We start from the raw sequence: 14,292 nt of genomic DNA, 5'->3' as shown, positions 1-14,292 counted from the left end.
TCTGTACTGCTGAAGCACTTGATTAACTTTAGACAAATGGGGTCATATCTCAAGAATGTTTTTCATTTTGTTAATAAATAGCATTCAGAAACTGCCATGCTTTAAATGTAAAGCATCTTAATTTGAACTTATTTCAAGCACCACTTATTAGTGGTCAGATACAGATGCAAATTGCAGTATTTTTAAGGACGTCTTTTTAAATGCTCAGGTTTGGGGCTTTTTTTGCTTGTTTGTGTGGTTTGGTTCTTGGCTTTTGGTTTTTTTCTTTTGTTGTTTTTTTTTCTGTCACTGTGTTGTTCCAATTTGGGCAAACTTTCCTACAGTGATGCTTTCCCCTGTGGTGTGAGTAGGAGCCAATGTTTGAGAATGTGATTAGCTCACTTGTGCTATTCTTGAAGAGCTGTTAAGATCTTACAGTTGAGGCAAATTACTCTTAATTGTGAAAAAGCATGTAAAAGTCCTCCAAGATGATTTCTATAGTCATGGCTGGCTCTAGCACACTGTATTTGTGCTTCTGGTTTGGCTTATCTTCCTTTGCACACTATTCTAGGCTTTAGCTGTTAGAGTAAAGGAGAGTCACCTGGCGTGGTTCCAGCTGCTGAACACTTTGGAATCATGTATCTGGCATACATGCAAAATTGGTAGATAGATAAATAAAGCTTCTACAAGTCAATATCCAAGTGTTGGGGAAGCTTAGCGTGTTATTAAACATTGACTTGCTCTTGGAGTAAACCAATTTTCAAATGAAGAGTAATAAGGAAATATTTTGGGTTCTATGAGAGAACATGGGTTTGGTTTGCACAGTGTGTACTGCGCTGACGGTGGTTGATAGTCATAACCATTTTCATTTAAAGAGAAACACATTTTTAGTATCCTCCCACACTTAAAATACAGAAAAGCCAACCCAAGGCCCACTCCTCCCTCCCCAGGCAACTTAGAATATTCAAGTTTCTAGAGGGTGTATACTCACAAAGTTAATTTCTCCACGAAACACTTCTGAAAGAGGAAATGTTACAGGTTCAGTGACATTGACTGCATACTTTTGACACAGTCAGCTCAGCATTAATTTTTTTTTTCCTCTTACTCTCTTTATTTTCAGCCATGCAGTTAACCAAGTTGGGCAGAACTTTACATTTGTGCTTACAGACATTGACAGCAAACAGAGGTTTGGATTCTGTCGCTTATCTTCTGGGGCCAAGAGCTGCTTCTGTATCTTAAGGTAGGTCTGTGTTTTGGCTTTTGGCTGACTCTAGGAAACAGTGTTTGACTTTGCTGTGTTACACTGCAATTATAATTTCCAGCTGTTTAAACTTATTTTCCTATCTGGTCCTCAGAGTCACTGCTCTTCTGCAGAAGTGATGCAAAGTATATTGCACTTGGAGTTCCTCTGTAGATAAGTGTATTTGTTTGTAGTCAATGTTCTTGAGTTAACAATGTGCAAAAAAAAAGGTCTCTGCAGTAATGTGATATGACATAGCATGGTGGCAGCTGTTATTGTTAGCTGTCACAGCTGATCTTGTTAAGACATTTTGTGGACATTTGTATATGCAAGTTTTATTAACAAAGCATCTGTTGGTAACTGAGAGAATGTCACTGATGCTGTCCACATCCTGGAAGTTTGTATGGGTGAGCTTTACTCTGTTCCATTGAGGGGTTTGTGAAGTTTGTCATAATAAAGACTTGTGGAAGCTGGGAACAATGCATTTCACATAAAATGGGCAAAGAGGCTCTATCAGAGTGGGTTTTGGTGACCTCCCACGGACATGTTCAGTTACAGTGTGTAATTTTGTTTTTTCATTTGCTGCAAGAAATGATGCAAATAAAATCAGATTTTTAGAGATTTTATTAGATCCACTAAGAGCTCTGTTAAGAATTATGGATTGAAGATTTATACACGGCCTCCAGCCTGTTTTGTTTTAAGTGGTCTGCCTTGTGCTTTCTGCATATCAGTGAGAAATTGGAAGTTTTGGAGAAATAGCTCAGGTAAAGATAGCTCAGATTTGATCTTATAAATAGACTGATCCTTGCTCAATCAGTCACAAATGAGGACAGCTTCCTCTGTGAGCAATTGTAGACATCTGTCTCAGTCATTTCAGTTTTGCTTTTCACGTGAGAAAATCCAGTGTAAGAACAAGAACGTGCCTTTGTCCTTTGGATACCGTGTGTTGCACGTGATGGAACAGGACCTTCTTTATACATGTTACTGAGTATGACCCCTCTGGAGAATTTCAGGGTCAATGTGGTAAAATACAAGAACACCTGTCAAGTACAAGGATGGGTTGCATACAGCAATGCCACAGAGTAGATTCTGGGTTGATTAACAGGTTTAAAATGAGTGTCTGTGCCATTTGTGCTGGCATTAGGCTGGTGAAGATACCAGATGTGTGTTGCCATGTACTGCAGCATTATACTGATGGCAGTGATCTAACTAGGCCTTCATTGAAGAAGCTTGGCATTTGGAGAAATTATTGTGAAATCTACCAAAATTGCTACCTGACTGTGTAGGAGGCAGGTGTTTTCTGAGTATTTTCATTCTTTCTTTTCTCTAGTTGACATTTCAACTATTATTAGTGATGGCAATCCAGCAATTGGGACCATGTACTGAAGACAGGAGGGTATTTCCATAGCTCTTTTAGGGTGCTGATTCACTCTCATATGGAAAGTGTCTGATTATGTAAAGTAACTTTTCTTGATTAAAGACAAATTAAAGGGGAAGCACTTTAATAAGAAAATCTGAATGAGGAGTAGTGTGAGTCCGTTCTTGATCTCTCCTGGATAAGAGTTCTTTGCTGTCAGCTCCCTTATGTTGAGTGAATGCCAGGAAGAGATGGAGGAGTTATGTTGTAGTTAAATGCCTTCTGCTTCAACTCATAACCAAAAAACAACAACAAAAAAGAGACTTCCGTGCAGTTACAGCAGTGGATGAATTGGAACTCCTGGTTTCATTCCTATCACTTCTTTCTCCTGTGAACTAATGAGAAGATCAAAGTTCATCATTAATGCACATGCGAGTAAGTTTTGGAGGACAATTAGTAATGTAAATCACCATTACACAGTTTCACTTGCTCTGTTCCCAGGTCTGCAGCACCTGTTGTTGATGTGACTCTTCTCAGTGTCCATTATGGATTAAAGGATGGTGCATGGTAAATGGATGGGTGAAAACATGTTGAAGAATGTCAGAATGAGACAAAAAAGCAAGTGGGGATGAAAAAATGTTTATTTGCTTTTCAGTGACAGGTTGGATGACAGCAAGCTTTGAGATGATGATTTTTATTATTAGAGACGATAGTCATGTGTGTATGAGTCAGACATTTAATGGGTCTGGCCATGGTATAACAGTTTGGAAGAATTCATCACATTCATCATCACAGATTCATCATTGAAGAGAAACAGGAAGAAAAGGAAATGCATTTCAGTCAGCCAGTGCTATAAAAAAAATTCTTCAGCAGTCAGGAAGCACACTTTAAAGCTAGGCGCTATTTGGAGGGCCAGAAGGTGAAGTCTGGAGTTGGAGTTTTAAAGTGAGACTTTTTCATGTAGATGCAAAGTACAGTAAGGCACTTCTTGGAGTTCAGTAGCAATGATTTTATCGAAGTTATCCAGGATGTGGCTCCTGTGGCCAGCAGAAAGGCAATTCCATTTGAAAGAGTAACTCTTTTGGCTGTTTTAACCAGTACTGTTTAGAAATCTGCTTTCCAAGGTAGTTGTCATAGTTTTGTTCCCCCTGTGGTTAGCATCGTTACACACATCTATGGAAATCTTAGATTAAGTTTAAAATCTGCATCATTGAGGTGTTCCACGATATTCTGTTAATGTAGAACCACTGCATTTTGCCTCTGTTATTCCGTTTCCTCTTTTCTTCAATTGATTTCTAGCTGACCATGGAACTACAATGATCAAATGTGGTATTGTAGCACCGGTGACAACTTTCTGCATTTCAGACAGCAGAGGGCGGACAAAAGCACAGAACCACTGTCACGGATGGTCTGGTGGGGTTTTGGAGGTTCTAAGCGATGGAGTGAATTAGGAAAAACCCACAAGCTCATGTATCACACATCAAAATCTCCTGGGTGACTTGGTTTCTGGACTGCCATTTTCAATGCAATATATTACAAAACGTAGAATCTGGTTTTGAAGTATTTTCTCTTCCAAATGATGAATACATAGAAAGTTGAGAGCCTTTTTTTTTCCCCTGAGATTTCATTGAAGGAATTTGGCTGAGATGAAATGAATCCTATTGGATATGCATTAAGAAACTAATTTGTTGTTGTTGTTGTTGTTGTTGCTAGAGGTTTGCTTTAATCTAACCGGTAATGTTCTTTCATTAGGACAAAAGAGTCTGGAAGATGGTAGAGTTTCAGAATTTGTTCTTGATTTGCTGTTTCCTCCTAATTACAGTTGCTGAAACATAAATGACCTACGAGTGATTAAAAAAAGGACAGTATAAATTTATTTTTCTGCTTTCTTATACTCTTAAGGTATATAGGTACATTCTGATTCTTAAGATTTTTGCATGCTGAGGCTCTTAATTTTCATGTCCTCATTTTTTGATGTTAGATCTCCTTCCTGGTTTGTTCATTTTTTCACATTTCTAGCAACTCCAGCTGCATCAAGGTGTCCAGAAGCTGGTTTGTTGGTTCTGTTATGGACACTGTTGCTTAGTGGCTCAGCTCTATTTGCTTCTTTGGCTGAGTGCTGTTATCCAGAACTCTTTAGGCTTTGATGGATTTCAACATTTTTTGATGGAAAAGTAATGCATAAACCAGTTTGTATTGGTATGAGGAAGTGTACTAAAGGAGTAAGGTGTTTTATTTTACAATCTGGTTTCTCAAAGTTCAAGTGGACAAACATGTACGTGGTCTGCTCATAATGGGAGATAGTTAAAACCTCATAGCTGAAATTACAGTGAGTATGATGCTTCCACTTGTGCTGCTTCTAATGGTTGAAGAAGGGTGAGGAACATGACAATAGGGTATATACGGCTGTGAGGAGACTGCTGAACATGTGAAATCCTAAATTCTGTAGAGAAATTGGAGCATGAAATACCTTTATATCAAGTTCTTATATGAAGACATTATTTAAAAGTGCATATCAATTTTCTTTGTAGCTGTTTTTTTGTCCTGACATTTAGATGTTGTAAAATCTCAGACTCCTGACAACTTCGTCTTTCTGTGCAATCAGTTCTGCTTTAGGAATGTAAAAAATGTTGTTAACTCGGTCTGAATCCTTTTTTGATACCCTCATTGCAGAATGTTTATCTAATAAAGGGAACAAGTTGAATTTTTAGAAATATTTTTATCTTTTGTCTTCTGAAACATTTCCAGAATTCAGGGGAAGGACCCAGTCAGTGGTGCTTGAAAAATTCTTCAGGTTCTAAACAGGCAGAATCCAGTCATTTCTTTAAGTGCCTATTTGAACTTTAGAATAAGCTATGTGTTCATGAAGCACACTGCTTTGAAATAGAAATAGTGCCAATGTTGACTGTATGGTAACCTGTTTAAATGTATGGACTGCTTTAAATGTGTTAAGTCAGTGTAATGATTTCTGATTATATAAGAGAATAAAATGGTGGCCTGAGTATTCATATAGATAAAAAGAAATCACAGGCCTGTTCACCAAGTTGACCCTAGTATTAAACATGTGCTTCTCTTATGGCAACATATTTTTGAGTTTAAAAAATACATTAAGCCTTTTATCTGAGGAATAATAGACTCCCAATGCCCCAGCACTTCTACAGCAACGCTAATAAAACTGGTTTTAACATTTTTGAAGAAATTTACCACGTTGTGTAAAACATCACATTCTTAATCTAGTCTGGATTACTGGTATATAACAGAGTATTAAAATCTATAAATGGTTTTGTCTATGATTCTCCACTGGTTGTATTTAAATATATTTTCCAGGATGTCACTAATCTCCTAAAATACGATGATTCACTATTTATTAAGTTACAAGATTACACAGAATGTCTCTTCCGGTTCTCTGTTTCAGCAGAAGTCAGACTCAAAAAAGCCATGGCCATCAGCAGCCGGTGATACTTGCCCATCTGTGCAGATGAATATGTCACCCTTTAGCTGCAGTTTCTCCACAAATGTGATTTTGGTCAATTTAATGCTGTATTTGGTTTACAAAATTCCCCTTTTCCAGGTACTGTACAAACAGCTTTGGGAGATGTTAGGTGAATGCAGTGTTAGCTGTTCATTAGGTGAATGTCAGGCTAAATGATCCAAATTGTTTAGCCCTCAGAGGCTGCCTGTGTGCTGATTTTCCCCTTCCTATCAAAAAGAGCAGTAGCAAATAGTAGAAACTTTGAGATCGTGTCCTTTGGTGCCTGCCTGGGGTGATGGTAGTTCCTGCCCCAACAGCAGTGGAGCAGCCCGTATTCCCTGGAATCCCTGTGATTGGGCAGGTTTATGTGAAGTAATCAGACCTAGTGGACCAGGACTCTCATCCTGTAACCCTATCATAGGTACCTCACAATTGTTTTCGTTAATAACCATCAGATTTTCTTTTTTATCTGTTAAACTGTGGCCCACAGCACCTATTTCTGCTTGAATGAACAGTAATGATAGAAATCAAAGAGTTTTGTCTTGCTTCAAGTTTTGTTAAAGTAAAAAAGAAACAAGAAAAAACCCCAATCTCAAACCTAACTTTGCATGGTTTGGTTTTGCTTTGGTTCGCAAACTTCCTGGGCAGAGTTGCAGATTTAGAGAAGGTGCCACAACCATGTGCAACTCTGATTTCAATTTCACTTAATTTGAAGTTTTCACTGGGTATTCAGCTTTTGTACCCAAAATGAAAATCATTCTTCTGAAGTGAAATGCAGAAACATTTGTGTGGAAATCCCTGTTGGCCAAAATAGCTAAGCTCTGCACCACTCTTTTTCTAAGATAAAAAGAAATGAATCTATAATAGTTTGTGACAGATGGCAGAAAATGTAACTAACTGAATGTGATTCTGTATGGAGTTATTTGAGGTTTTTGGTGTGATTTGTTGTGAGTTCCTCTCCTCCCCCCTTCCCTTCCCTTTGATTGCAGTCTTTGTCCATTTATTCTTAGGGTAGAATAAGATTTCTGAGCAGGGGCCTCTCTTGTGGTGCAAAGTGAGAATTGTTTTTAATTGAGCAGAAACATGTGGAAGGATCAGGAATATCTCAAGGGATTACAGAAAAATTCCAAATTTGTACTACTTACAGCTTGTGTTTAGAGCAGGGTCTGCTGGGAATAAATGTTAGTTAGTGTGACCTGTGACCTTAAAAACTGTTGACATGGATTTCAGCCAGAAACTAGCCACAGAACTCCTTTGTTAAGCTCATTCATAGCTCCTTGAAAACTCTAGTCAGTGAAAGTTGCCAGCTCAAATCTAAGGAAAGCAGAGCCCTTTTTTTTCCTCTTCCCCCCCCGCCCCCCCTTTTTTTTCCCATGCTTTGGAAACAGTGGCCGCCCCTTAACCAGCAAGACTTCTTTAATGGGACTGCATCGCCTAAACTTGATTGGAATTGACAGCTTCCTGGCTCAGGCTTGCCAACTGGCAGGGCATTGATGCATAGGGGACAAACAGCTTGAAGGGCCTGTGTACACTGTTTGTGGATGTGCCTCTGCAGTGCAGCACACTTCTGTTGTGATACCTTCTAACGTAAAGGAAAAAGTCTCAAGCCCTGAACACTGCCTTCAGTTCCACAAAGCTTCCAGTTATCTGGGGGAGAAAATCAAATCAGTTATTTATTGATACTGGATTCCAACCACTTTTCCAGATGACTTTGCTTACAGCAGAGAGGATTTTGTTCATGGTAATGAGTCAAGTTGGAGTAATTCAGCTCAACAGAAGTTAAGCCTATGGAAGTCTCATAATAATCTATGGAAATTATTAAATACTTTTATTGGAAAGACTGATAGATTTTCTTGTTGCTGTTCTAAAATGTTCCACAACTGCTGTTTGTGAAGGAGTGTTTTGCAGATTAATAAGGAAGGACATCCCATTCTCACTTTATCTGGATGAAAGTTTGGGACATTAAAAAGCACAGATTTATAATGCATGTTTTGAACTAATGTTAATAGGAATTTTCTTCTGTGGACTATACAGACTCTCACATTAAGGACAAATAATTTAACATACTTTGTAACAGTCTGATATAGGGGAAGGCTGAGCCTTAGAATTCTTCTTGTTAACTAAGAATTCTTAAAGTTCTTAGCTGATTTACAGTTTCTTCATGCTTTGCGTTTTTCCTTTGCATACATAAAAGTAAATTTATAGGAAGGCTATTTTGTGCTTGGTAAGAAAGTAAAGAGTACTCTTTATTTGCTGCACAGTCAAAACCAGGGCCTTGATCAGACTGCCTGCTGCTTTGAGGAAGATGTAACTCAACTGTTGTTGTTCAGGCTTTTCCTGTTTTCCCACTTGTGGGTTGTATAGGGGTGGTTGCTTTTTGCCTGGTTACCATTCACAGGTGTTCATTTAGAGAAGAACAACTACAGGGTTTGGGTGTTCTATTTGTGTTGTGTCCCTCTGCCCCATCACCAGTCTTACCATTCATATAGGCCACTCAAACAGTTGGAGGATGGAGAAGGGAACTAGCACAGAGGACAAAGAGGAGTGCTAAGCTCTGCACCCCATTTGCAGTTCCACAGATGCCCTGAGTGTTGCAGGCGCTCAGCTGTCATCTGAAGTACTTTACTGTGGCTTGTATGAGATTGCTGCTTTTGTCCATTTATGTGATTTTATTTTCTAATTACTGTTTAAAAGAAGTTTACGTATTACTCTCTTTTTCGAAAGGAGAGGAAGAGAGCTGGTAATGAAACTAGGCTTGTCTGCAGCAGCGGAGGAATATCTTTTGCTAATTTAAAGTTGTAATTACAAGTCTAGGCTGCAAGCAGTGACTGTGCATAACCCCGGAGCAGAGATAGCCTTTAAAAAAGACTACCTCTTTTTCCACCCAGTCTCTCTACCTCTGTATCTTGATTTATTTTTTTTTCCCTTCCCCTTTTTGCTTCGGTGTGGAAATATTGTTCTCTAATTAAATAAGAAAAAACTCCAGACTTTATGAGTATTTGCTATAGTTGTATGTTGAATAAAATGGCAATAAGCAAAATCAATGTTTTGCTTCCATGTGTATGTACATGATCCTTTCAAGCCTTGCAAAAGATGTTTGGTAATGGCTGGAAATGATATGGAAGAATTTTTGGGCAGTCTGTTTGGTCCTTGTGGTGTATCGACCTGGAATCCCTGTACTACTTAAAACGCTTCGGAGATGAAAGGAAGTAGCAAACTGGTTCTGTTAGACATTGGCGAAGGCCACGAAAAATACATGCATAAATCATGAGAAATTGGATCTCTCTGATTCAACAGTACAACAAAATTGTACCTGATAAAAATGTTGTTATTGAGCCTCTGCCTTCTTCATAGATTTTTTGGTATTGGTTTTCTAGCAGTGGATTCCACAAATGCATTAAATATAAGTAGGAGCTGAAGTTGCAGACATTTCTCGGTTCCTTTGCATGGACCTTACAGAGAACAGAAGAGAGGGCAGGCTGGACTAATGGCTGGAGTCTGACTTTCTTTCACAGAAATCCTGCTTTCTTACAAGCTTCAACTGAAGCAAAACAGTTTGACTTCCTCTTCTGTGTATGACAGGAAATTGAGCTGAAGTGGCTTAGAAAATGTGAGAACGCCATGAATGTAGTACTTGGGGTTGGAAGGGTCTCCTGTTGTTGCAGGCATTTTGCTTTAACTTGACATGTTTATAAAACAATTTACATCTTAGAAGTTTAGGGGGGTTACCCCTGCTGATTTGCTTAAACAGACACTGGCTTTTATTTTCAGTTACTTGTCAGAATTTATGCGGAAAAGTGATGAACCTAGTGAAAAGAGAGCTTGACATCAATTAAGTTTAGCTATCTGCTCTGTGTTTCTTCTTTCTGATACACTCTTTCCACTTTAGTTTTCCCAAACTTCCTGTGGTTTTTCTTTATTGTCCTTACACATTTTACAAGATAGAGACGAGCTATTTAAAAACACTGTTCCAGGAAAAGAGGAATGGAATTTTGTATTACATCTGCTTATTTGTTGCTTGCCGTTTGCATCTCTGCCATTAAACTTTCAGACTCTAGAAACTTACCTCAGGTGGTCTGTAAGGCTGGGTTAGCATCTTGTTTAAGCATCTTTAAATATCAAGTTATCCAGTATCTGAAGGGGGCCTATAGGGATGCTGGAGAGGGACTCTTCATTAGGGATGGTAGTGACAGGAGAAGGGGTAATGGGTTAAAACTTAAACAGGGGAAGTTTAGGTTGGATATAAGGAGGAAATTCTTTCCTGTTAGGGTGGTGAGGCACTGGAATGGGTTGCCCAGGGAGGTTGTGAATGCTCCATCCCTGGCAGTGTTCAAGGCCAGGTTGGACAAGGCCTTGGGTGACATGGTTTAGCATAAGGTGTCCCTGCCCACAGCAGGGGGGTTGGAACTAGATGATCTTATGGTCCTTTACAACCCTAACGATTCTATGATTCTATGATATTATCTTCCCGAAACTATATTCTCTGCAATACTCGATAAAATACACTTACCAAAAAGTCTTTAAAAATAAGAGTATGGGATAATGCATTTTCTTCCCTGTCCTGTCATTAAAAAGCTTCGATTGAAGTTTATTCCTAGGTTTTTTTGGCCCTGTTATTGATCATGAATGAGCACAATGGTTATTGATCATGTCCCTTAGTATGTGCACTCATCTTTTTTTCCTTTGCCTACATAAATTTATAGGAACATGTACATGTGCAAAAAAGGTTCTTTGTGTATTTTCATGTAAAACTGTGCGAAAAAGAAGAGAGGTTTTGTATATGTTCATGTATAAATGTCTGCTTAAAGAGCAGTGTCACAAACCGAGTCGTAAAGACTCCAGTTGATATTGTATGAGGCTTGTATTTTCTATTTTAGTAGTACGTGCAAAGCGTGTACAGTATTTCCTCTGAACTGTTTGGTTTTCCTTTGAAATTGTATACCGCCACATTGCAGTTGCAATGATAGAAATGAATTTTGGTGATTTGAGTTTTAAGACCAACATTGCAAGGAGTCAATTCCACTGAACTCATAAATAATGAATTCTTAATTTCAACTAGATGTAGTCAATAAATAACAAGTTAGTAGGGAAAATACTGAATGACCCGGAGTGAAAAGCTTTGGAGTTTTCGTTGTGGTGTCAGTAGGTCTGCTACAGGCTTTGCTAGCTTACCTTTAGGTTTTAAAGCATGGCTGAATTGGTTTAAATATTTTTGTTGAAATTTAAATAAGGTAGAACCTTGCTAACCTGCACACTTTAGGATCACAGGTGCCAAAATGGCAAGCTGCATGGCTGGCTCGGCAGAAATGGATGGAGTTAAGGCTTCCTTCCTCTAGCAAGTTCCCAAACACACTCAGTAGGTTTACTATATTAAATTCTATTTGCGTTACTTATCATAGTAGCAAAGTGAATCCATCAGGAAAAAGGTACTTTGTTTCTTTTTCCAGCCTTTTTTACCCTCTTGTTTCACCTTTATGTACATTTCCAAAATGTTACTGATTGTACTGGGTCCTCTAGTTGCAAATTACCTGATGTTGAAGTGCATTAAAACTCAAATGCTAAATGCAATAGGAAGAAGATTAAGAAAGGCAGAAAACATTACAAGTTCTGTACTCTGGATTTTTCTGTAATTACAAATGCTCTGAAAGAGAGAAATGTCCTTTAGGGTAATGTCAGGACACTGGCTACATTGCTTTAAAATGAATTCCGGGCTTTCATTGTGCTTGTTATGGACATCTTCATTCCTGTTTTGTGTTCACTGGTGACACATGCCTTGTGGTTGGAGTAGGGGATGCAAAGTCAGATGAATGTGACCAGCTGCTGCTGCTATTTGAAGGAGAAGTTCCCCTCTGTTTCTATCAATTTTTCTTTTATTATATTTATTTGTGTGAAACGTGAGGTTTTATCTTGATTGCAAAAAGAAAAATAAAGGTAGCATGCTTAAGGCAACCAGTTGAGCCGTACTTGCCCTGGTCCAGCTGGGGCAGGACGTGTGCCTGGAGTAATGTGTCAAATATGTAAGAAGCTGGTTCGTAGTAAGAAAATAAGTTTTTCCCACTGAACTTCCCAGATAAACCGGACCTGCTGATGGATAACTGTGTATGTGAGCTGTACCAAAAAAGGTACCTCCTCAGAATTACTTATAGTAGAAACAGTAAAAGTCAAATTTTCAATAACCAAATTTACATTCCTTCTTACTTGTAAATAAGAGGTTGCAAAGACTATCGATATGAGTACTTGATTTGGCTGCTGTTCAACCATTTTTAATTGTTCCTAGGCGGTGCTTGGCATTGGAGAAAAGATGTTTTCGTTTTGGTTTTCACTGTATGTGTGCATATATATACCTCATTAATTGAAAGTTTAAGTGTTGTCCTTTAACACTGGTGTTTATTTCTGTACATATTGATTTTGGTATCGAGCCTGAGCTGTGTACTTGCATTAATTTTATAGTGGGATAAAGTTATACCACTTTTGAAGTTAGTGGCAGCCACAAAGTACTGGGAGTTGTTTACAAAAGAGTCCCATCGATTCCTCTTTTCTGTGGAAGCATTCAAGCAGGAAGACCTGCACAGTCTGTTTGGCACAGTAGCTGCTCTCAGCTGGCCTCGTGCCCTCCTGCTGTTAGTCAGGGCAAAGGATGTGCCAGATCCCGGGTTGTAACGGAGCAGAGCCTGCCTGCAAATCTGTTTGTAGTTAGCCTGGGGCCTTTTGGCAGCAGACTACAGCCGATTGATTTAGTTGCAATCCTTTTTCCTTAATATTTTCCATCTGGCCAACAATGACCTATAAAGACAGACACAAAACAGAGTTTGAATTATGAGGAGCGTAATAGTAAAATGCTTCCAAATCTCACTCTAGAACCTGCACCAGTGGATCCCTGCCCCTGGGTAGTGCAGAGGGGTTTGTTCTAAAACACTGTTGCAGCAGCGGTGGTAAAAAAAGCATTGTAGTTCTGAAGTTCGTAATGATGTAATAGGGAAATGTACATTTCAGTTAAACTCTAGATGTGTTTCCCTTCTTGCTCTTTCTTGCTTTCTATTGATCCTGAGTGGGAAGTGAAATGCTGTCAGTGTAAGCTTCCTAAAATGGTGCTGTGCCAGGCAGACAGGGAGCAGAGCAGAAGGGAGGACAGGGATGGGAATATGGGTGTGTGTTACAGCTGAACCCAGGACAGTATGGCAACACTTTAAGGCACATAGCATCAGGTTTGGGGAACATCCATTCTCATGGATGTGAATAAGGAGGTGATGTGTCCCAGGCTCTCAATTCTGCAGGCATGGGTTAATGCTTTCCATAGTGAGCTGTGATCTGGGCTGTTGGTCAACTCTCCCAATTCTTCCCAATTGTCAGAGCAGAATTCTTGCCATCTAGGCCATTGCTCTAAGTCAAAGGTTTGTCTCACCTGTGGCGTCCAAAGCACAAGTAGTCTGTGCCGTATATTGAAACACTTGGCAGTTTGTTTCGTCTCGTAAGGTAATGTTGCAACTATTCAAAGTCGCAGATCTTTAGAACCTAGAACTCTCTATAGTTCTCTTGAGGGGAAGGGGTGCTGCATTCTATATCTTTTGTTTCTTCTGTCAATAGACATTTTCACTTGCTGACTGAAAACAATGATGAGATGTGCAGGGGCAAGGCAAGGAAACTTCTGCTGCCCTACGCTGAGTTTACCACAGATTTCAGTTGCTCCATACATTTCCTGAACCTGTTGACCGTATAAACTAATGCAGGGCTCCTGCCGCAAGTTGCTTCTCCGCTGACAGTCCTTTGTTCTTGTTTCATCTTGGGCTGCTGCCTGCTGCTTTTCATCATAGTGGCAGTAAAATGGGGGATCCCAGTTCAGGCATATTGTGTTCATGGAAGTGCAGTCAGAGGCACAAGTATGGTGGCATCAGGGCACGTGCTGTAAAATAGAGCATTCCTTCAGGAAACAATAATAATAATGTATAGTAAGTTCTATAACTTATAAAGAACTTATAAATTAATAAGTTATTATTAGTATTAGTAGTATTATTAAAAAGTGAAGGGCAGTTTAATAGCATAAGGAATCTGTGTAGAAGGGAGGAATGAATCCTTATGGTCATTTTGGGTAATAGCTAAAGGTAAGGGTGGATGGGTAAAAGATTCATCATTGATATTTGGTTGAAGAAGAAAGACCAGTTAGGATTTTAGCTGTCTGTTATAATATTCCATGCATGATTTTTGGTCTTCCCCCACACCTATATCTTAAGGTAATTCTTGTCAAAA

The 14,292-nt window shown here is 39.0% G+C and overlaps 1 protein-coding gene across 8 annotated transcripts in view; it reads left to right on the top strand.

Moving 5' to 3' along the window:
- Positions 1 to 14,292, top strand: part of DENND1A (DENN domain containing 1A) — a 189,512-nt gene that overhangs the window by 55,103 nt on the left and 120,117 nt on the right. For all 8 annotated transcript variants that reach the window (XM_062641011.1, XM_062641010.1, XM_062641012.1 and 5 more), the window contains exon 5: positions 1,100 to 1,219. In XM_062641011.1, coding sequence (XP_062496995.1) covers positions 1,100 to 1,219 — 120 coding nt within the window. The remainder of the gene's footprint in view (positions 1 to 1,099; positions 1,220 to 14,292) is intronic.

The sequence above is a fragment of the Pezoporus occidentalis genome, unplaced genomic scaffold (genome assembly GCF_034315485.1).
Source record: "Pezoporus occidentalis ecotype Australia unplaced genomic scaffold, CSIRO_AGI_Poc_V1 ctg68, whole genome shotgun sequence".
Taxonomy (NCBI): Eukaryota; Metazoa; Chordata; class Aves; order Psittaciformes; family Psittacidae; genus Pezoporus; species Pezoporus occidentalis.
Note: the sequence above shows the minus strand (reverse complement) of the source record. Positions and strands in the feature narration are given on the sequence as shown.